The following is a 22,765-nucleotide window of genomic DNA, read 5'->3' as shown; positions in this document are numbered from 1 at the left end:
GGGGAGTGTCGGAGGAACTAAAGTGGGATGGTGTGGGAGTGTCTATTTGTGCACGCGCGAGTTTCAGAGTCAAAATACACACCCACACAGACAGGAGAAAGTGATGTTTAACCTACATGGACATCTGTAGTCGAATTATTTGCCAAATTATAAAATGTTGGACTTTAACTGCAGTTTGGCTCTTTCATTCAGGGAATTAATTCATGCCTCTCGCGACAAACGAGATATTTGATTCGAGGAACTGCTGCAAGCGTGTTTTTTTCATGCAATGTTTGATACCGCACGGCGAATGAGAGAAAAAAAAACTCAGCATTTCCCGGAAACTTAGATGCACACGGCAGGTAGTGTCAGAAAGCCGCGTGTGTTATTCCGGTCACAAAATGCGGTGCTAACATTTCTGCACTCAGTGCAATAGTTAACTTAATTCGATATGAACAAACTGAATAAACAAAGAGCACTGGTCGCTCACTTACCAAATCTGTAGAGACAGAACAATCACCAGCAACTAGAGCCGCGTCTTTATGGAGAGAATACTACAAACAAATCCAGATTTCAGCGTTTGCAGATGAGAACAGCTCTCAGGTAAACAATAATCCTCCTTAGACACGTAAGTTATTGTTGTCGCGCGTCGCGTACACTGTAATCCACACGTGATCCAGATAAGCTCTCACAGAAAGAAAATGAAAACGAAACTTAACAGCAGCAAACTATAAAAGCAACAGTTCACGCTTGTTTTGCCAACACAACGTGGCGTCTTTGTGGTGTAAACACGGTGACAATAATGAATATTAATGAAGTTGCACAATAGAGCGCGCTGATTGGTTTGAACCAAGCCTTACTCATGCATTAATGCATCACACTGTAAGACGTAATAAGACTCACTCAGGCACAGACGTCCAGTCTGCACGCTGGAATACAGGCTATTATGTCATGGCCGTGACGCAGCTTCAAAAATTCATTTCAAACAGGAAGTACAAATTTGCTTGAAATAACGCAAAAACAACCAATTTACACTTTTTAGTGAGATATAGGTGTCCTAATAGTGTTTTTAGCAGTGTGAGACACATATACAACTGTCAACAGCTCAAAAAATGTGTTTTGGTGTTTCGTGACCCTTTAAAATGCTTCTGCTCCCTGTCAGTGCTGGTGGAGGAAAACGGAGACATCTGAAAATGGAAGCATGGCTGAAGGCTACCTGATTAAGGCTTTTTCTCAATATCAAGTACACAAAGTTCAGACTTGCATCCTTTCCTTGTAAGTTCAGACTTCGCTAGTGTATAACGAACTCCCGAGTACTCGTCGGGTAAATTTTAGAACTTTTAGAACTTCGTTCACCCTGGCTACGCACATCACCTTACCAATAATTAATAACAATAAAGTATCTTTAATTTTCATATTAAAAACCTAAACATAACAGACACCAAAAATGTTAAGGTATCATGTACATATTTATGTGACCATCATCCTTGCTGAATGCAAATTTATAACAAAACGGAGCTTAATAACGGCCTCCTTTCATTTTGATTGAAAAAATATGAAACATTAGGCTCACTGTGTGGTTTTGATGAAATGAAATATGAAATAGCCATCTTTTTTGCTAAATATAATAAGCGGTAAGCTATAGTGTAATAATCAAAAATAATTAGGAAAGTACAATAGGTTTAAACGATATAGGCAATAAAGGCAAGCAATCGGTCAAACGTGCGGAATTATAGATCGCGTTTAACAACTACAGAGTGATAAGATCCAGCTGCAAATTCGGGATGGACTAGCTGACAATCGGCTGCTCTTAGCCAGGCAGGTGTGCTCAGAGCTCCCGCTGACTGCCTGGAGCTCAGGCGTGAGAATACACTGAAGCAGCTTTCAGCGTTTGCCAGAGAGCGTGTATGCTTGCATGACGTGCGCTATCAGCGGTGTTGTGTGGATGAAGGGTTTTTTAGAAACAGTAGATGAAACGGCAGTGTGGACATAATCTTTTTTATTCTAAAATGCCATTTTTAAACGAAAATGTATTGCAAATGAGGCCTAGAGCCATACCTGACAACATTGGGATGCGAAAATAAGGGATATGCCCACCATAATAAGGAATTCCCCTGAGCCCCCCTTTGAAAAATCCCCAAATTACTAAATATGTTCATTTGGAGCTGTTTCGTTGTAAATAAACTGTTAAACGGTCAGTAATGGGTTTTATTATTATTTACAAAAGAAGAAATAAATGGTATACATTAGTAGCAAATAAATTTAAAAATGAATAGCTATTATAATAAAATAGAATCAAGCATTCAAATCCCATTAGCCATTTCTTCACGGTATAACTTACAAATTCTGATTAAAGAGTAACCAGTAATTGATTTATTTTGATTTTTTTTTCGTTTGATTACATTAAATAACAGAAGTGTCACTTTAAAAATGCACACATGTAACATTAAATGAAAGCATTTGATTGTTTTCCTAACTGTTTATGCTCATTTAGGACAAAATTAGTTGTGTTTAAAAACAGACCCCACCAAGATCAACATCTTTAGATTTTATTAATATTAATTATGTGTATATGTCTGTTTAAACACGCACCCAAAACCCAGACTTTTACTCCACTTCAAATCACGAGTACAGAATCCATTTAGGAAACAGCGTCTATTTATCACTATGGAGCACGTCAGCTGAAAGTCATGCACCTGTAATAAAAAGGAAGGGAATCCCGTCATTTTTATGTTTATTTCAGTGTTTTCATGCCTAAACGATGCAAAAGCACAGAACAGACTCACATTTAAGAGTAAGGGCGGCCCCTGGTGGTTTGGAGGTATGGGTTGCATATAGGGAGGCTCGGCTCTTTAATGTTTATTTGCCACCCTTCAGAGAAAGACTGAAAATACGAGAGAAATACGGGAAAATACCTTTACGGGATGATAGCAGGATAGAACTGTAAAATACTGGAGAATCCCGGGAAAAACGGGAGGGTTGACAGGTATGCCTAAAGCTGGTTACACACATGTCTATGACAACTCGAGACATCGCACACTATATTAGGACTTCCTATAAGCGATAATAATGTTATAGGAAATAAACCAATGCAGATGGCTGGCTGGCTAAAATCTGCAAGAAATCGGCAGCAATTAAAGTAATTGCAATCTACTCTAAATGTTGCCTCATTCACTTTATTTTGCTGTAAATTTAGCAAATGCAAAAATTCGTGAGGGACTACTTAACACAACTGCTGCTTGTTTTTCTTTTCATTTTAACTCATGGAAATTCAGCTTTTAGTCCGTGAAAGTCAGGGAAAAGTCAAGGAATTTGACATTTGGACTAGATTGTAAACCAGGACACCAATCCAATGTCATAGAACTAATGTCAAGAAAAACTGACTGTCATGTCACCTGCATTTAGTCCTGTCTGGAACTATAAGATGTACTTCTTTGTGTTCTTTGTGTTCCCTTTTCACTTACCACATTTGCTTAGTTTCATTACTTAGTTTTTGATCCCGATCATTGGCTTGGTGTTTCCCGGCTATTAGTTGACTTTTGGGAATTTGTCCACACAGCATCCAGTCTACTCCTTAATATTGATTGTAAGGAGTTCTGGTCTTTCTTGTGGCCTTATTCCACTTTTGTTCAGCATAGACACATTGTTAGAATGCATTGTAGACAAGACTGATTTTTCTTTTTTTTTATTATTATTAAAAACAGTGCTTAAACTGGAATAGCAATGTGATATTATGTATCACTTCATCTACCCCTCACTCCTGCGGTCTTTTAAAGATGAGGTATCTAATGAATAAAAATAAACAGAAAACTGAAACCTCAGAGATCATAAATTGAATTACCGCAATCAAGAATGAGATCAATACAATAATATTATGCAGAGTAAGGCATTCATTCTGGGTCCTGATCATTGTTTTTGTGCAATACACATGGAGATCTTCTAAGCAGGTATAGTCTAGATCTTTAATATACACATTTGTGCCAACTAATATTTCCAGCAATATTGCATTGAGAAAAAAAAAGGTTCCATTAAAGTTGGGTACTGAGTGCATCAAACATACTGTCTACAGCAGGGGTGCCCTTGTCATTATTACCAAGTGTTCCTTCAGATCCTACTTAGTTGTTTAACCCTTGTGCACTGTTCAAATTTACTACCCTTTCTTTCTAAAAAAAGAGTTCGAAATCGTAACCCATGCTTGAATCTCCTCTCGGTTAGACTACTGCAACTCTTTGTACATTGGCCTACCTCAGTAAACACTCTCTCGGCTACAGTTGGTCCAAAATGCAGCCGCCAGATTAATAACAGGAACTAAGAAAAGAGTTCATATCTCCCCTGTCCTCGCCCCATCTCACTGGCTACCTATAAAATACAAAGTTAATTTTAAAATTCTTCTTTTCACTTATAAAGCTTTGCACAATTCTGCCGCGGCCTATGTCAGTGAGCTTATTAGGCCATATACAGCTTGTAGACCGTTAAGATCCTTAAGATCCTCCGTTTCTTTTGTCTGTCCCTCGGCCTCGCTGCAAGTCAAAAGGCGATCGAGCTTTCAGTCTCCCTCTGAACATCAGAATCTCTCATTATTTATTATCTTATCTTTTTATTATTTGTATTTTAGTATTACTTTTAAATATATTTCTTTTTATTTTTAATACCAGTTTTTTTTTTTTTTATTGTCTAGTTTATTTTATTGTAAAGCACTTTGGATCAACTACGATTGTGTAAAATTGTGCTCTATAAATAAAGTTTGCCTTGCCTTGCCTACTCTTTTGCTATGTTTGGGATGAAAACATCCATTAAATTAAACTGCTGTAAAAAGAATTTTTTTTTTTTTTTTGCAAAAATATGTTAATCAACCTCAGTCCTGATCAAAATGACTAAATGTTTTAAGAAAGTACAGTATTTTAACTCTTTAATTGCTAAATTCATAATGTCCCTCATTTGGTGAAAAAAAACAACTTATTTTTAATATAAAAAAAATAATTGTGTACTGGATTTTTTATAAATAAATAAAAAAAATATATTTTTATTTTGTTACTTTTAATCAAAGTCTAGGACATGTGAAAGATTTGTAAATACATTTCCTTTCAAGCATTGTTAGTTTTTGTCCAGCATAAGATTTTCATTTTTTTCCCCCCTAATTTACTGTTTGTGGCTGTTTTTGCCCAATTGCATTTTTGATTGTTGGTGTTTTTTCGTCTTGGGAAGAGGGTAAACTTTTCATTTTTACTGTTGATCATCAGTTGGCACCATTAACCCTTTAGATAGGGCTGTGCAAAAAAAGACTGGATTTATATGGAGTATAATAGCAAATTATAGTGTGTGTATTTGAGTGTGTGAAAGTGACCTTTGTGCACTTACCTTGATATGTCTGAGAAAATCTAAATATACATCTCAGCGCTCAGAACTACATGGAGTAAACAAAAACAAAGACTAGCTGTTTATGCATGGCTTCCTTTTGGTATTAAGAAGTACAGACTAAACAAAAACAAGGTACGTGGATTCGCATGCCATTCTGTTGGTCACCAAAATCGTTCTGCTAGCTGAAACACAGAAAAATTTATGGTCAAATTAAGACTCAGAGGGGATGAAAACATCACTGATAGTACATACTGTAAGGGTGAAGTTGTTTTTGCTCAGGGTTGGAGCTGAACTCTGCAGGAAGTTAGATCTCCAGGAACTCTAATTGGGTACCCCTGGTCTACACATATAGTTTAATTTCCCTGAAAAAAAAATGTACTCACCAATTGCTGAAGTGATTCTAAACATTTATGAGTTGAACATAGAGATACTTTAAAGAAGTTGCCATTGATGTCATGCGGGGAAAAAAATTTACAAACTTTTTAGCAGTAAGCAGAAGGAAAAACTCATACAAGTTTAGAACAAGTGAATGTTGGGTAAATGATGACAGAATTCTCGTGTTTGGGTGAACTTAATTTTTAATAGTAAATCGCTAACATTGTGCATACACTCAAAAAAATAACTCATTGGATGAACTCAATTGAACTAAGGGCAGGATTTTCATCCAACAAATTTGCTTAGCACCAACTAAAAATAAAATTTCACAATTAAATGCAATTAAGTTGGTCCAACATGATGAAATGCACTTGCATTTTTATTTAACTTAAACTCAAAAGCCTGATAAGATCATGTATGTCCATTATTTATCATACATTTAGAAGTCTCTTATTTGAAGTTATCCTAAATGAACTAAAAGTGCCCTTTTTCAAAACATATTTCATGAGTTTCATATACAGTTGACTGAGACTGATCTCAGAACTAATTTTAAGACAGGTTATTGCTCACTGAGCAAAGCGACAAGCTGCATGTTTGAAAATGAAGCTGCCATCACCCAAAGCACGGATGCTTCAGCAAGGTGGTAACCTCAAAGCTCAAAGCACGACATGAAAATCTTCTAAATCTACAAACTAAAGTGAAGAATCAACTCTAACAAGTCTTTCTATTAACTTTAAACACCTAAGATTACTTTTATTGTCAACATTTCCCTCTCTTAATTCAATCCCACTCATAGCTTGGAACTACAAATCCCCTAACCAGGTAGATGGACCAATACAATTCCTTCATGTTGCCCCAACACAAAACGCTTAACTTATCTTAATGGTTTACAAATTTATGTAGACTTAATATAAAACAATGTAATTGTCAAAAAAAAATTACAAGAATTTAGCTGTTTCCATTTATTTTAAACAGGTTGTTTGAATAGGCAGCAATAATTGTGTTTTTTTTTTTTTTTTTGAGTGTACTATGCAAAAATGGATTTCATTGTCGCATCGTATTATAACCACTTCTCTATTAATAATTGAGTACAATTGCGTTTTTGCTGAAGTGTTGTGCGGCATTAGGTGAGAAATCTAAAGTAAACAACCCAAACTAAATTAATATAATTACTCAATTAACCTAAACTAAATTAAGATATTGGATGAATCTGAAATGATTCCAAACTGTACAGCTTTCTTTTGAACATGAGAGATGATATTTAGAAGCTGTTTTCTCATAATATCCTGTTAAAAGGTCCTAAAAAAAAGGAGCTTCTGGTTCATGCATACTTTAAAAACAATAGCTCGTCCAAAAATAAAAATGTCCTCGCTGTACTCACCCTGAAGCAGTTTCAAAACCTTTTTGAGTTTCTTTCTTTTGTCAAACCAAAAATACTATTTTGAATAAAGCTGAAAATCTGTAACCATTGACTTCAAAAGTAGGAAAAACAAACACAACGGAAATCAATGGTAATAGTTTTCCAACTTTCTTTAGTATATCTTCTTTTGTGCTGACCAAAAACAAAACAAAAAAAAAACCAAATAGGTTTTTGAGTAAATAATAGCAGAAATTTTACGTCTGGGTGAACTTTCCCCTTTAAGAAATATTTTTAAAATCCCAATTGAAAAAAGTCATTTTCAACTAAGAGGAACCATCACTTATTCATAAAAACATACAAAATATTCATAAAAACATATTACTAATTCAATGTTATATAATATATTTTATTAACATATTATTTATTTTAGAATCGATACACTATTGGATCCCTCATCTATTATATGTAGGGTTATTGCCGTCCTTCAGTGTTTTGTATTTGTGTTTTTTTGCTCAAATTTCCAAGCGACATTCCATTCCAATGAGTGATAGACTGTTCCCGTGTAAAGGTAGCGGAGTCCTTTTTCCTGTCTCGCTGTTAATGTGCGTCTTTGTGTTTTAGACCTGTCTGCACCCTGGAACCTTGTATTTTGCAAGGCCTCATAAGTAATGTTTTTTCCAGGTGGCTGGGAAAGGACTTTATTTGTAGCAGATCCTCCACACCATCTCTTGAAGCGCATATGAGCAGCGGTGTCCCAAGGGGCTAAACCTTAGGGCCCCTTTTCTTCACAAACCTCCAGCAACAACACGCATGGTTTTCTTGTGTCTGTGTCAGCACTATTAGCCCCAAAGGGCTCATTTGTTTTAAAGGTGCACCATTCCTAGATGTGAAGTGATGTCATGGCTTTTTGTGGGCTTTGAAATATTTTCGTAGAAAGTGTCCCGCATGAACGCAGACAGAAGTTCTCATCATGCAATAACAGACCATTCCAAGTTTGTTCATCTCATTTGGTTTTTATGAACTGTAAGATGGAGTGCTTGTGCTTTATCTTCCAAGAACAAAATATGCGGCTTGCAGGCTTAAGAGTGCTGAATCATAAATATTACACACACATTTGCTACCAAATAATGCAACAATGATGCATGAATTGTCTTTAGCTGCTTTTTCATCCACCTATTTTTATGCGCATTTTGGAATATCGCATTAAAAATTCTGGATGGAAACTCCAAGATGCTCCTAAATTTAGAAAATGCACATTAAAAATATAGTATTTTACGTTTTGTCAGTTTAGTGGCTAATTCGTATGAATTCGTATGAGTTCGGTCGTACGAAAATGTACTATTTTAAAGAGGAGGCGTGGCACCTAACCCCACCCCTAACCCCAACCGTTATTAAGTGATGAGCAAATCGTACTTAATAGTACGAATTAGAATTGTACGAATTCATACGAATTAGCCACTAAATAAAAAAGTTACGAATTGCCGTGAGATTGTGTTGACACAACTGAGTAGGAATAACTTTTTATCTGATAAGAAAAAATGTGCATAAACTATGATGGAAATCGTTAAAATTCCAGCAAATATTCCAAATAACAAAAATAGCTGAAAATAACAGGTATGTTTAGGTGGATAATCAGGTTTCAACATTTTTAATTTTATATACGAGACATGACGATTTACGAGACGTGAAGGGATGACCATCCTTAATGGAAAACATCAACAGAACCTGTAAATGTTGCAAAAAGTGCAAGCGGAGATGATTCTAAAAGGATTTGACAAACCGTAGACTTTTTTGTGTAACATTGCATTTCGTCTACGTGACAAAAGAAGGTTAATATATATGAAAAAAGGCCTTCTCCTTTTTTTCGTCCTTTGATTTTTGGTGGCAGTTTATCAGGAAGTGGTGAATTTCTTCTTTTGGACTCATTAGATGGTAACGTTGCTTTATATTCCAGTTTTGCACATACACTTTATTAATAATAATAATAATAATAACTCCTTAAATGAAATGAAATATAGAGCTTTTCTGGACACTCAAAGTGATTTGCACATTTTTAGGGGGGAATCTCCTCATCCACCACCAGTGTACAGCAACCATCTGGATGATGTGACGGCAGCCATATTGTGCCAGACCGTACACTACACACCAGCTGATTGGTGGAGAGGAGACGAGAGTGTAGAATGATTAAGCCAATTATGATATGGGAATAGTTAAGAGACCATGATGGACAAAAGCCAGTGGACAAATTTGGCCAGGATGCCGAGGTTAAACTCCTACTCTTTTTTTCGAAGGACATCCTGGAACATTCTTTTAACAACTACAGAGAGTCAGGACCTCGGTTTAACGTCTCATCCGAAAGATGATGCTCACTGAGCAGTATCCCATCAATATACTGGGGCGTTAGGACCCACACAGACCACAGGTTGAGTGCCCCCTGCTGGTCTCACTAACACCACTTCTGGCAGCAACCTAGCTTTCCCATGTGGTTCCTAACGTAGGTTCATGAGGAGCCTCAAAATATGTCAAAACTATATGGCTCGCAACATGGACACACAATTAAAGGCATACTAAACTGAACTTTTATCCCAACCATTTGCTACAGCGATGTGCAAAATTTATATTTAGTAGAAGGTTTAAATTTTTTTTCGATAACATGGCTGAACACCAGCATAATCTACTGTAACAATGATCACCTCGGGTGTTAATTATGTCTGTTATTCCATGTTAAATGCTACCAATTTGAGTTTAATTAACATTTTACATGACATTTATTGCCATACAGTTGAAATGTGCAAATCAGCTGAAATGACACCTGAATCCACGGCTTTACACTAATCATCCACCCGCCACCTGCCCGCACATATAGTTTTATCTGATATATGTATCCGCACCCAATTGTCACTTTAATAGTTGGACAGCGGGAGGGTGTTTCCGCCCTCGCTATTCTGCGATTACCTCTATGGACATGCCGGCTCTGGTCACCGTGGATATTAAAAGCAGATTCAGTGAGCTTTAATCTGTGCATCTCTGATAGTAAAATAATCATAAACGTTTTTAACCGAACATTTATTTATGAAAAATAAATGTCTTTAGAGAACATTTTCTTAATTATCAGTTAGATATAGAAAGTAAAAATAAGACATTTTAGCTTTTACAGGTTTCAAAAAGGGTGCTACTTCAGCCTAAATGGCAGCTATGTTATGTTCACTTTGGCCTTTTTCTTCGCACTGTGTAAAAACAGAATAGCATCTATTGGAAATGTATTTGGTCGATTCTGCCTCACCTCCAAAACACGGCCAGCTGCACTGAATGAGCGTTCGCTTTCACCGCTTGTTGTAGGAATGCACAAGGTTCTCCTCGCAAGGCGCTGCAGTCATGGAAATAAGCGATCTTGTTTCTCCCAGAACTATAGCAGATTTTCCTCTGATGACTCCTCTAACTGAAACTTTGAACAGTAGGCTACTCTGTACTCTTGCACTTCATCCATTATTTTAGGCGTCTCATCTTCCCATTCTGCAAAACCCACTCTACGTTTTTTGCTGGTCCACTGCCATGTCCCGCTACATCCACCCACAACCCACTCACAATTTATCGTAATATTTTTTTTTATTTCCCGACCCACAGATTATCCGCGTCCGCGAATATAACCGTCGTTCAAGCATCACTACCATACAGAAAGCGGAAGCATATATTACCTCAGATCTCGAAAAAATAGCAAACTAGCAAACAGTTTGAAGTCAGGTGACTCAGTGCAAACCAACAACTTAAGTACTCAGTAGCCTGTTACTTTTAATAATGTAAAAGAGGTTTAATATTAGGGATATAACGATTCACCTGACTCACGATTCGATACAGTAGTTTTTCATTGTGCTGACGGTTTTTGTGTATCATATTCGTTGCTCTGTTAGTGTAAATAAACATCTTTTTGCAGTATTTGCACATGGTTTGTGTTTTGTTTGGCACACTTCACTGCTGTCATTTTACTCTACCGCCCAACCTCTTGCTCACCGCTGATATGCAGGTAAAGCGAATTTGCGCCTGTAAACACAGCGCCCTCTCTGTTCGAAAAATGTGTCGCGATTCGTTCAACATTTCTACTAGTTTAAATCATCACATATTTTAATCAATTTGAATCAACCCTCTCCCGTTAAATCGTTACATCCGTATTTAGTATGCATAAATCAGATTATAACCCTTATCATTGCATTGGGAGTTCAGTGCACTGTTCTGCACTTCTGAATGACTGGTACTGTATTTACATTGTTTTGTCCGATCTCATTGTGTTTGCTGACAGACAAATTGCTTGCCAGTGGAATCTTATTGTGTATGTACTTGCAGGATGTTTTGCTCTCGTGCAGATTTTTTGATTAAGTTCAATACTTTGAAATTGCGCGGAAGGCACGATTCATGCAAATTCGTTGGAAAACATTCTCAAGCAAACTCACACACATAGCAGTGGGAGAGTTGATTGCATTTGCCATTGTCATCAGACATCAGGGACGGCATGTTTATTGTTTTTACATATTTTATAAATGTTTACAAATGAAAGCAATTGTGGCCTCTAGTAATGGCAATGTGCATACAAGGGTTTTGGCCAGAATCAGTTTTAGCTCAGTAGTCAAAGGTTTGTCAGCGTGAAATGGCTTCCTCTGCTGCTGTGTTCTTATTCTCTTTATTTTTTTATTTTTTTGTCAGGGGTCAGCTTCACCAACAGTGCTGTGAGGAGTGGACTCTGGTCAGTGAAGAAACTCAAGCCAAGATGGCCCGCATGGCAGCAGCTGCGGCGTGGGGACTGGGTGAGAGGAGAAATACTGATTAATTAAAGAGACATTTCAGTTTGTTTTTTAAAAAAAAAGAGACTTTAACTTACTTATTACACAGAGACTTGCCACAAAACGTAAAAAAAAATTGACAAAAAAAAAACTTTCCAGAGTCGTAACAGTTAATTATTGTTTAATTAAACGCAAAGCTGACAGAAACAAAAAGGCTGAATGGAGCAAACACTAACCTGCGTATTATTCAGTCCAGAGATGGAGGGCTGTTATATAGGACTGAAGGGCTTTATTCCTTGCAAACAACCACCTAAATGTGCTTCATCCCTTCTATTACACAGCTATTTGCCACAAAACGTACAAATTAGACACAAAATATTGTTCTGAGACTCAATAGTTTATTAAGTCTGTAATTAAAGGCACGAAAACTAAGATGGCTAATGAAGCATACGCTAAAGCTGCATTTACAATGCATGGTTCAAGTGACTCAATTCCGATTTTGTTCTCTCATGTGGCACAGATCGGATATGGCCCATGTACGTGTAAGCAGGAACAAATCATAGGGATTCCGATTTACTCAAATAAGATTCAGGCCTTGTTCGTATGTGGAAATTTATCCGATAGAAATCAGACCTGTGCCCTCGTGTCTGCAATGTAAGCAGGTAGTTCAGATTTTCACCTGTCAATGCAAGTCGCGCATCATTGAAAACCATAGCAGATGACGTCAAGTCTGACACTTTCATTTCAGAACAGACTAAAGCAGAGTCCCAAACCTAAATCTCATACATGAGGACTAAAAAAAGCTTTTGTATTTTGTTATACAATATCCGCCACCAAACCAATATAATACAAAACTATTGCATACATCACTTGCATAAATCAGGGCCATAGACATGCCATTAAGAGGCCTACTGGTTTAAAAAGGCCTAGATTAAAAGAAGATGGCCAAGTGAGAACTTTTCTGTCATAAACTATAGTAAAACAGCTTGTCAAAAAGAATAAATAAAAAATGAAACCCTGCAAACAGGAATGGAAAAAAAGATCACTCTTTAATTATCAGCTGTCAGTCAGCGCCCGCTCTTTTTTTCCTGGTCATTGCACGTTTGCTGTGTGCTGTGTAAATGCAGACAATCGGATACGAGTCACTTTTAAAAGTTGATGTAAGCAGGTCATCAAAAAAATCGAATACAGTCACAAAATCGGAATTGACCATCAAGATCTGCAGTGTAAATGCAGCCTTGTTACGAACCCTTTTTTTAATCAAATCAAAATAATTAATTCATAAAGGGAACGCAACATAAAGAGGACACATGAACTAAGTTGTCTAAATTAATACATTTATTACAACCAAAACAATCAAACAAATCACGTGTCACAACTAAATAAGAATAAATAAAGAATCAATAACTCACGTTCTCCAACATATATACAACACTAACCAAAGACTAACAACCCAACAATTAACAAACTAAGACTTAAAGAAAACAAAACAGTAAATTAAAGAAAATAAAAGAAGCTTGATGGCTGGCAGTGAAGTCTCCTCTGTCTCCGCTCAAGGTTGGTCCATATTTATAACCAATTTCAATAAGCACAACTCGCCGCAGTTGCGCAAAGGCGGATTCTATTGGAAACAAACAGTGAATGACTTCATGACACACACGCAAGCACAGAGACAGGCACAACAGAGACAGGCAACAGCCGTAACAAGCCTAACCAACATATCATTCAGTTACAAGAGAGCGCTAAACAGTCAAAAACAGCAGCGTGAAATATACAAGCATTGAAAATATGAATGTGACCGTATTCAATGACGGTCAAGATGATTCAAAGCACTTGGATGAGCCTGGGTTAATAGTTTCTGGGGTTGTTATCTTGGAAAAACTTACCTTGGAGTGTTTGATTGGCTTATCTGAAACAAGTTTGTAATTATAAGTTATTCAATTCACTTCAAGTTTATTTGTATATCTCTTCACAGTAATTAATGTTTTAAAGCAGCTTCACAAATAGTGCACTTTATTGCATTACAGTCCAATTCAGAAAAGTTAAGCTTATTAATAACAATAACTTTACAATAACTAATTAAAGTTTTACCTTTTTTAATTATATATAATACATTTGACTGACTTCTTTGTGTTTGTCAGGCCACTGGGACAGTATGGAAGAGTATACCTGCATGATCCCGCGAGACACCCACGATGGAGCCTTTTACCGGGCAGTGCTTGCTTTACATCAGGATCTGTTTTCATTGGCTCAGCAGGTATTACATAATGAACAGCTAATGAGAGCTATTAAATAAGCTGAATTTAAACTACCTCTGACGTTGTTTTTCACAATGTACAAATGTCTGATTCACTTACATTGGAAAAGCAACCAGGAGGTCGATGTTTTAAGGAGAAAACTGTTCAGTCAGAGATGAGCACAACAGTTGGCATAGTGCGACGTCTCAAAGGTGTTATGCAATAATGGTCAAAGCCTGGACGTAAAATAGCTTGGCTGAAGTACGGACACTGTGGTGATCTGATGTTCCTTTTTCCGAAATGAATGCGTGTGTTTGAGAGAGAGAAAGCAAGAGATGAGCTCATACACATGGAGAACATCACAAAACACACCCATGTACTTTTTGTGTTTGTCACTATTATCCTGTCATCTCACCTGCTCCATTCCTCACGAGGACATTGTGTAAGAAATCCAGACTCCATTCACAGAATGAGATCCAGATGGAGATGTGCTTCTGGTCAAAGCGGGAAATACTAATCTCTTAGGCTGACCAATGCATTGAAATGATTTATAGATTTACTATTTATGAAAAATAGTTTGTGTACATACAGTTGAAGTCAGAATTATTAGCCCCCCCGTTTATTTTTTTCCCCAATTTCTGTTTAACAGAGCAGATATTTTTTCAACACATTTCTAAACATAATAGTTTTAACAAATCATCTCTAATAACTGATTTATTTTATTTTTGCCATGATGAGACTAAATAATATTTGACTAGATGTTTTTCAAGATACTTCTATACAGCTTAAAGTGACATTTAAAGGCTTAACTAGGTTAATTAGGTTAACTAGGCAGGTAAGGGTAAGGCTGTACTCACACTAGGTACAGTTGCCTCGAACCGGGCCAAAGCACGCTTGTCCCCCCTCCCGTCTCCCCCGACGGCCCACTTACGTCATCGCTGCTGCGCTGTTCAGTGAGAAGCGCTCTCACTCAGCAGCACAGTGGAGATTTCTCTAGTTATATCATTTCAGTCGTTTGTTATGCAGTGACATGCTGTCAAATATTTCGCCAAACAGTCCTTAGGGATGCAGTGACACGCAGTCAGATATTTCGCCGAACAGATCCGCCTCTTTTGGCGCTCATAAACAATCATAAAGCTCTCCTGCTGCAGGAATGAGGAGGTCTGCTGAAGCCGTGCAGCTGTTGTGCTGTGAGAAGTTCTCGTCTTTAATAATCTACGGCAGTTTGTGTTCACTGAACATTAAGAATAATTAATAAATCCATATGTAACAGTCCCTTAAAAGTCACGTCTCGCTTTCAGTTTCTTTGGCGCGTTTTGCACTCACACACAAGCGTACCATGCCAAAGCCCAAGTGAACCGCTCTCAGGCACACCTCTTCCAACCGGGCTAGGGCCGGCCAAGTGAACCGTGCTTTAGCCCGATTCAGCGCACTCACACTTCTCAAAAGATCCAGGAAATGGGCCTGGGCACGGTACGGATGGCATAGTGTAAGTAGGCCCTATTTAGGCAAGTCATTGTATAACGATGGTTTGTTCTGTAGACTATCTAAAAAAATAATTAGCGTAAAGGGGCTAAACATTTTTTCCTTAAAATGGTTTTTAAGAAATTCAAAACTGCTTTCATTCTAGCCTAAATAAAACAAATAAGACTTTCTCTAGAAGAAAAAAAAAATTCAGACATACTGTGAAAATGTCCTTGCTCTGTTAAACGTCATTTTGGAAATATTTGAAAAAAAAAAAAATAGGGTATAATAATTCTGACGTCAACTCTATATTTGGATTTCCATGTTGCAAAGACTTGTATGTGAAAGATATGTATATAAATGACATGCAGTTACTTCAAAATGGTACTTCCATGGTGACACAGATAGCATAGAATTAAACCCAAATTATACTTTACTGCCTGCATTTTGAAGTTTTCAGCACATCGAGTTTCTTTGATCATCAGGAAAAATTTTGTGATAATGTCCAAAGCTGTGATGTAGTGGGCACTCGTCACAGATATTTATACAGTGAGTGTTTTTGAAGGCTTCTAGCGTGTTAGAGTATTTAAAGACTGTCACTTTGAGTATTCAAGTACAAAATGAAGAATGCCAGTGAATTGTCTTGGCACTTTCCATCTGCAGCATGACCACTTTCAGCGTCCTTCAGAATATACCAATAATAATAACAATAGTTCAAATAAAGTGTATAATACTAACTTACATTTACATTTATTAATTTAGAAGACATGGATACTTACAAACACTTCATATGATCAGAGTTGCAGTAGATACAGTGGGGGAAATAAGGTCACACTTTATTTTTATGGTCTGCATGTTGAATTTAAGTAACATTGCATCTATGTGCCAACTAATTCACATTAGATCATAAGTAGACTGTTAGGTTGGGGTTAGTGTAAGTTGGCATGTACTTGCAAGGTTTCTTATGGTTGTCTATTTAGCAGCAGTATCAACAGTTATTAAGCAGACAGTCTACTAATACTCATATGGACCATCAAAATAAAGTGTTACCGGAAATAAGTATTAAAAACATCACAATTTTTCTCCGAAAACATATTTATAAAGGTGCTGTTGACTTGAAATTGTCACTGGATGTTGGTATAAATGCAAAGAAAAAAAAAGTATGTGTAATAATATAAATGACAGGTGGAAAGTATTGAACCCATGAAGAAAGGAAGGTGTAAAAAGGCATGGAAAGACCAGACAGCAGCTGAAATCTCTCGGTAGTTAGAAAGCAACCCTCTGCCCTTCATCATTGTAAATTAATATTAGCTGCTTCAGTCTACATCTACATTATCAGGATGATGAAGATGAAACCAGGGTGGTCATTTCAGCAAGACAATGATACAAAAACACAGCCAAGGAAACTCTCAAATGCTTTTTAAAGAATGAAAATCAAGCTGTAGAATGGCCCAGCCGATCCCTTGACTTGAATTCAATACAAAATACAAAATAAAGCTCATATTTGATAGACGAGACCCACAGAACCATCAAGATTTCTTTTGAAGTTTGTGAAAAAACACCTTAGCATTGAATGTGACTTTATTCCTCTTTAAGGAATGTAGGCCTCTTTAAGCTTCCATCACCAAAAAAGACTGAAATATCAAGTATTAAATACATTTCAGTAGTTTGGTTCTCTCTCCAGGAACACACTTTTCCTTATTTACAACATATGCTGATTGTCAGTGATGCTTCAAATAGTGAAACTGCATAGAGTAAAGTAAGAGACTGATTTCTGGATGGCGAGTCTTTGCTTTGTAATTCTTTGACATAAGCGTGATGTATTTCACGAGTGTAACCGCTGTAGTAAAACTGGCAGAATCTGAACGCTGTATTATTCTCGGTCTCCCTCTCCTCCTTTTACTCACCATGCATACTTATTTTGCAGCATTTTTTTTTTTTTTCAAAACTGTGGTGAACCACGGAGTTCCATGACCCTTAAGCCGGAAAAAAGCCACCACCTCCTGGCAGTTTATGTGCCACATGAGAGGATTGGTTTTTCGTTAGCTGGGTGGTCTACTAACGAGGCATCAGAAGTGACGATGGGTCTCTAGTTAGGATTCCTATAGGGACAAACTCTCTGGTTGTTGGTCCATCATTGAAACCAATGTTGATTCTGCTGTGTCAAGGCTGAAGTATCATCGATATACCAGTTTAACCTGAAGCCTCAGTGTGGTCAGATTGGTGACCAACAATTAATATTTGTTTTTTTTTTGTTTTTTTAGACGTTTTGTCTTGTTTCTAGCCCAAATATCTAAAAATTCTTTAGAGACTTACATGTGAGGATAAAAGAAGAACTTCAAATCATGCAGTATATACAGTACCAGTGGGGGAAATAAGTATTAACACATGAAGAAAAGAAGGTGTAAAAAGTTATGGACAGTAGTTGATATCTCTCAGTAGTTCGAAAGCAACCCTCTCTTTCGTCATTGTAAATTCTACATTATAAATTTATATTGTAAATTCTATCTATATCTAAAATCTACATTACCAGGATGATAAGGATAAAACCAGGATGGACATTTTAGCAAGACAAGGATCCAAAACAGCCTAGAAAACTTTCAAGCTGTAGAATGGCCCACATTTACCTGAAGCCTCAGTTTGGCCAGAATAGTGACTAACATACACTGCAAAAAAAAAAAATTTTCTTTCTTAGATTTTTTTGTCTTGTTTCTACTCCAAATATCTAAAAATTTTGAAATCAAGAACCATTTTCTAGACCTGTGAAAAATATTGTCTTGTATTCAGAAATAATAAGTCCAAATTAAGTAATTTTTTCATGCATGAAAAATAATCTGCCATTAGGCTAAGCAAAGTAATTTAACTTCAATGCGAAAACAAGATTATTTTGCTTTGCCCATTAGCAGATGGAAACAAGAAAGAGGATAAGAAACAAGACAAAACCTGTAAGTAAGAAAAGCTTTTTTGCAGTGTACTAGATACTAAGGGCTCTATTTTAACAATCTACGCGCAAAGACTGAAGTGCAGGGCGAAAAGCATTAAGGGCTTGTCCAAATCCACTTTTGCTATTTTAAGGACGGAAAAATATGCTCTGTGGTCTAACAGGGTCTCATCTCACATTCCCTTTAAGAGTCAGTTGCTTCGCGCCATGGCGCATTTACTATTTAAATGGCGGACTTTGTAAGTGGAACTGAATGCTTCTCTTGCAAGAGAACAGTTAAACAGACCATCTGCAGCCCGAGAATGAGCCTCCTCCAATCGGTCTTTAGTGTCACCTTCACTTTCTCTCTTTTGTGGGTAAGGAAATGTGTTGTACGCACAGACATCCATTAGCCTACATAATTAATTTAGTTTGTTAAGAGCAAAGATTTGTTTCAAAACTATTTCTCAATTCTGTTGTAATTTCCAGCAAATGATAAAAAGTGTGCTCAAACAACTGAGTTATATCCAACCACACAAGCTGTGCCCCATTTGGTCCAAAACCTGACAGGTGGACAAATCTAAGCTTGTTTTTAATAAAACTAATATAAATATCCATAAAATAAATACTACTACTACTAATAATAAAATTATACAAAAGTTAGTTGTCGTAAATAAACTGGAAAAAAAACACCAAGGTGAAGAAGGCATGCAGGTTCTGGATTTTATATTAATAGAAAATAATGTTTTTTGTAAAATTTTTATCCTTTTATTCTTTTGCGTATTGCTCTACATCCTGCATGTTTTAAGCAATGTTTAAGCGAGGCGCACAACTAATGTGCTCTGGACTTTAGACCTGCTTTCAGTTGGTCTATTTTAATCCTCCAAATAGCAATGCGCCAACAATACACCTTAACACACCTCTTATCTGGACCTAAACACCCATGAGTCCACAAAGTGGCGCAAATGGATTTGCTATTTAAATAACGTGGCTGAAAACCAGAAAATTAGAGCTGCGTTGATCTGAAACTAGCAAGACGTTGTGGAAACACGTCTTGCACTTTATTGCGCCTGGTGTATGATAGGGCCCTAAGTCGAGGTCAGCCGGAAAAACATTGCAAAAACCAAATCTGAAAATTGAATATGCATCCTTTTGATTGGTAGTCTCAAATCCTACTTGAATCTGAGAAACAATGCGTTTCAGAGTTAAAGACATATACTTCACCCAAATTAAGATGTTGTCAATATGTACTGACCTTTGACTTGTTCCAAACCAGCTGTTATTTTTATAATTTTTTTCCATAGATTTTTCCAAAGATTTTTTGAAGTATGTTGTAAATTGACATCCATAGTAGGAAAAACAAATACTAGGTATCAATGGTGAAATGTTTCCAACATTCTTTAAAATATCTGCTTTTGTGTTTAACAGGGCAAAAAAAAAAAAGGTTTGGACCAAGTCAAATGTGATTAAATGTTATTTTTTTAGGAGGAACTATCTCTTTCAGGTTTAAACTGCATGAACTCAGTGAGCAGATGCAGTTCAGGATTGTATAGAGCTTTTTTATTTTTTTATTTTATTTTTGGCATCCAGAATTACTGGCTCTTAGCCCTGATTTTTATCTCATTGGAAAGGATGCATTTCATTAGGTCTCCGTTTTCCAACAAGGATTGTTTTCCTGCCTTAACACATGAGCCTAGCAAAAGTTGACTGAATAGTCACATTCATTCCCTGTACTGTGAAAATATATTGGCCGTCATCCTGATTCTTTTGTGTATATTTCAATAAGTCAGAATCTGCAGTTGAAGTCTAGCCTATTAATGCATAACAGCCTTTCACTATAATAAATAAAAGGTAGACTCAACTTAAAATTACAAAGCAACTTTCTGCACAGCGTTGACTCAACTTTTAACTCAAGTACTGTAGCTGACTTGATTACATTTAAACCCATCAAAAAAAGCTGTGCAGCAAGTTGACTTACACTTTTAAGTTGAGTCAATGTTTTTTTGCTATGTTGCTAGTTGTTTAGATCTTCAGTGTTGCGGTATTGATGTAATCTAGTATAAACTGTGTGTTTTGTGCGCACTCTGTGTGTGTGAGAAAATTTTAAAAGCTATATTTAGTGTATATTTAGGCAATGATATTGTTTGTTTTCTTAGTCAGGTATTCAGCAGAGTCATTATATAGTGTTTGTGTGATTTCAGTGTATTGACAAGGCCAGAGATCTGCTGGATGCCGAGCTCACCGCCATGGCTGGAGAGAGTTACAGTAGAGCATACGGGGTAAGAACACAGTCACACCTCATCTCAGTCTAGAAGATTTTCACATTCGCCTTCTGATTCGTGCTCCTATTTACATTGAGTAAAGTGAATCCCACTGACCGCACGATTTACAAAACGAGATACTGTATTTGTCAGTCACAGAGATGTTTCCTCTTTTGCACACCTAATCATTCACCATTTTCTTGTCAGTCACCTTCTCTAACTCTTGTCATGTGATCAGACAAATCAGTGTGCTGCAATTCATGGAGAGGCTTTCAGTTTTGAGTTGAAACATTCAGTGTTTAACTGAAATAATATTGGGAAAATACTGGAAAAAAGCACGATACTGGGAAAATATCTCATAATCGTTATGCTAACTGTTGCGATTACGTTATTTCTGACAATATAACTAACCTACAAAATACTTTTATCAGCAGTTTATTTAAAAAATCATTTAGTTTCGTAATGATCCTGCTAAAATATACACCTAATACAGATATGGCTACTGAGAACGCGCGAGTGATTTAAAGAAAAATCGCACATTTCCGCAGTAAAGTGCGTCAAAGCACAACATGGTCTAACAAAAGAAGTACATGGCCAGCAGGGGGCAGTTATGTAACATAAGGAGCATACTGAACTGATACAGTAAACTGAGCACGTGAACTACCTGTAAACGGTGTGAAAACGGCATTCTTTTGTCAGCTGTGTGTGGTATCTTATACTATATAGTTTACCTGAGTGTCTATTTAGGCTAAGTGCAAGTAGCGCACCTCTTTGGAATAAGCTAGTCGAGTGCTAACTTATTATTATTATTATTATTATTATTATTATTATTGTTGTTGTTGTTATTTTTACGTTTTAGTTTTTATTATTTTTTTGAAATGGCCAAATTGTGACTAAGGACAGTTGAATGTGCTAGCCAGTTTGTATTTTGTCTAATAAATGATAGTAGGCTATAGTTTTTTAACTTTAAAACTTTAACAGATTGCTATTTTTTCCTAATGATAATGATGTAATTAATTTTTATTTAAAATATTAGCCTTGTTTTAATTTTTTTTTTTTTTTGTAATTTTTAGGAAATATTTTAAGTACATCAAAAAGTGTGGTTATAATGACATCTGACTAGCTAATCCAGCAAAAAGTCACTTAAATGCAGTATTTAAATCTCATAGTTAAATAGAAACTAAGGCGTATAACTGCAAAAAGGTCTACCTGTAAGTCAATGGAAAAGCGGTTATTCCTTGCGCCACCTGGTGGCTATTGCGTAAAGCACAGGACTGTGTTTTTTTGTTTTGTTTGAAAAGGCGGCCTTTACAGCCGCAGTATTGCATGTGACTGCGGTTGACAAATTGCAATATTGCGCGTGCAGAAACGCTCGTTCTCAGTAGCCATATCTGTAGACATTTTTCTGAGTTATATCAATCTAAAAAATCTATTAAGGTGCAAACCATGAGGAAAATTGTGATTCTTATTGGCTGTTAACATTTTCCTCTCTCGCCTCCCAGCATTTGTGTTTATTTTCAGCTCTAGGTAACTCACAGCACCTACTGGAGAGGTGGGAATAAAGAGAGTTAAGGCACCATCTGATTGGTCAGATTTGAATAAACAGCGTATTCATGCAGCACTGAATATCTGACAAAAATGACAGACAATTTTTAGATTTTTCCTTCTTATTACAATAAATTCAATCATTGATTTAAAAAGATATACACTACCTGATCAAAGTCTTGTTGTCGATCCCAGTTGTAAGAGCAACAGATAATAACTTGACTTATAGTTGATTATTTGAAAAAGGTGGATTTTTCAGATGAATCGTCTGTTGAACTGCATCCCAATCATCACAAATACTGCAAAAGACCTATTGGAACTCACATGGACACAAGACTCTCGTAGAAATCAGTCAAGTTTGGTAAAGAAAAAAATCATGGTTTGGGGTTACATTCAGTATGCGAGAGATCTGCAGAGTGGATGGCAACATTAACAGCCTGAGGTATCAAGCCATTTGTGCTGCCCATTACATTACAAACCACAGGAGAGGGCAA

General features: G+C 36.6%; 1 protein-coding gene across 1 annotated transcript in view; it reads left to right on the top strand.

Annotated features, from left to right (window-relative positions):
• mtor (mechanistic target of rapamycin kinase) overlaps positions 1–22,765 on the top strand; it is a 244,731-nt gene that overhangs the window by 137,457 nt on the left and 84,509 nt on the right. Inside the window, exons 31-33 of the mRNA NM_001077211.3 lie at positions 11,768–11,868; positions 13,986–14,101; positions 20,667–20,744. Of these exons, the coding sequence (NP_001070679.3) occupies positions 11,768–11,868; positions 13,986–14,101; positions 20,667–20,744 (295 nt within the window). The remainder of the gene's footprint in view (positions 1–11,767; positions 11,869–13,985; positions 14,102–20,666; positions 20,745–22,765) is intronic.

Source organism: Danio rerio, chromosome 8 (genome assembly GCF_049306965.1).
Source record: "Danio rerio strain Tuebingen ecotype United States chromosome 8, GRCz12tu, whole genome shotgun sequence".
Classification (NCBI taxonomy): domain Eukaryota; kingdom Metazoa; phylum Chordata; class Actinopteri; order Cypriniformes; family Danionidae; genus Danio; species Danio rerio.
This window is presented reverse-complemented; position numbering and strand designations above follow the sequence as displayed.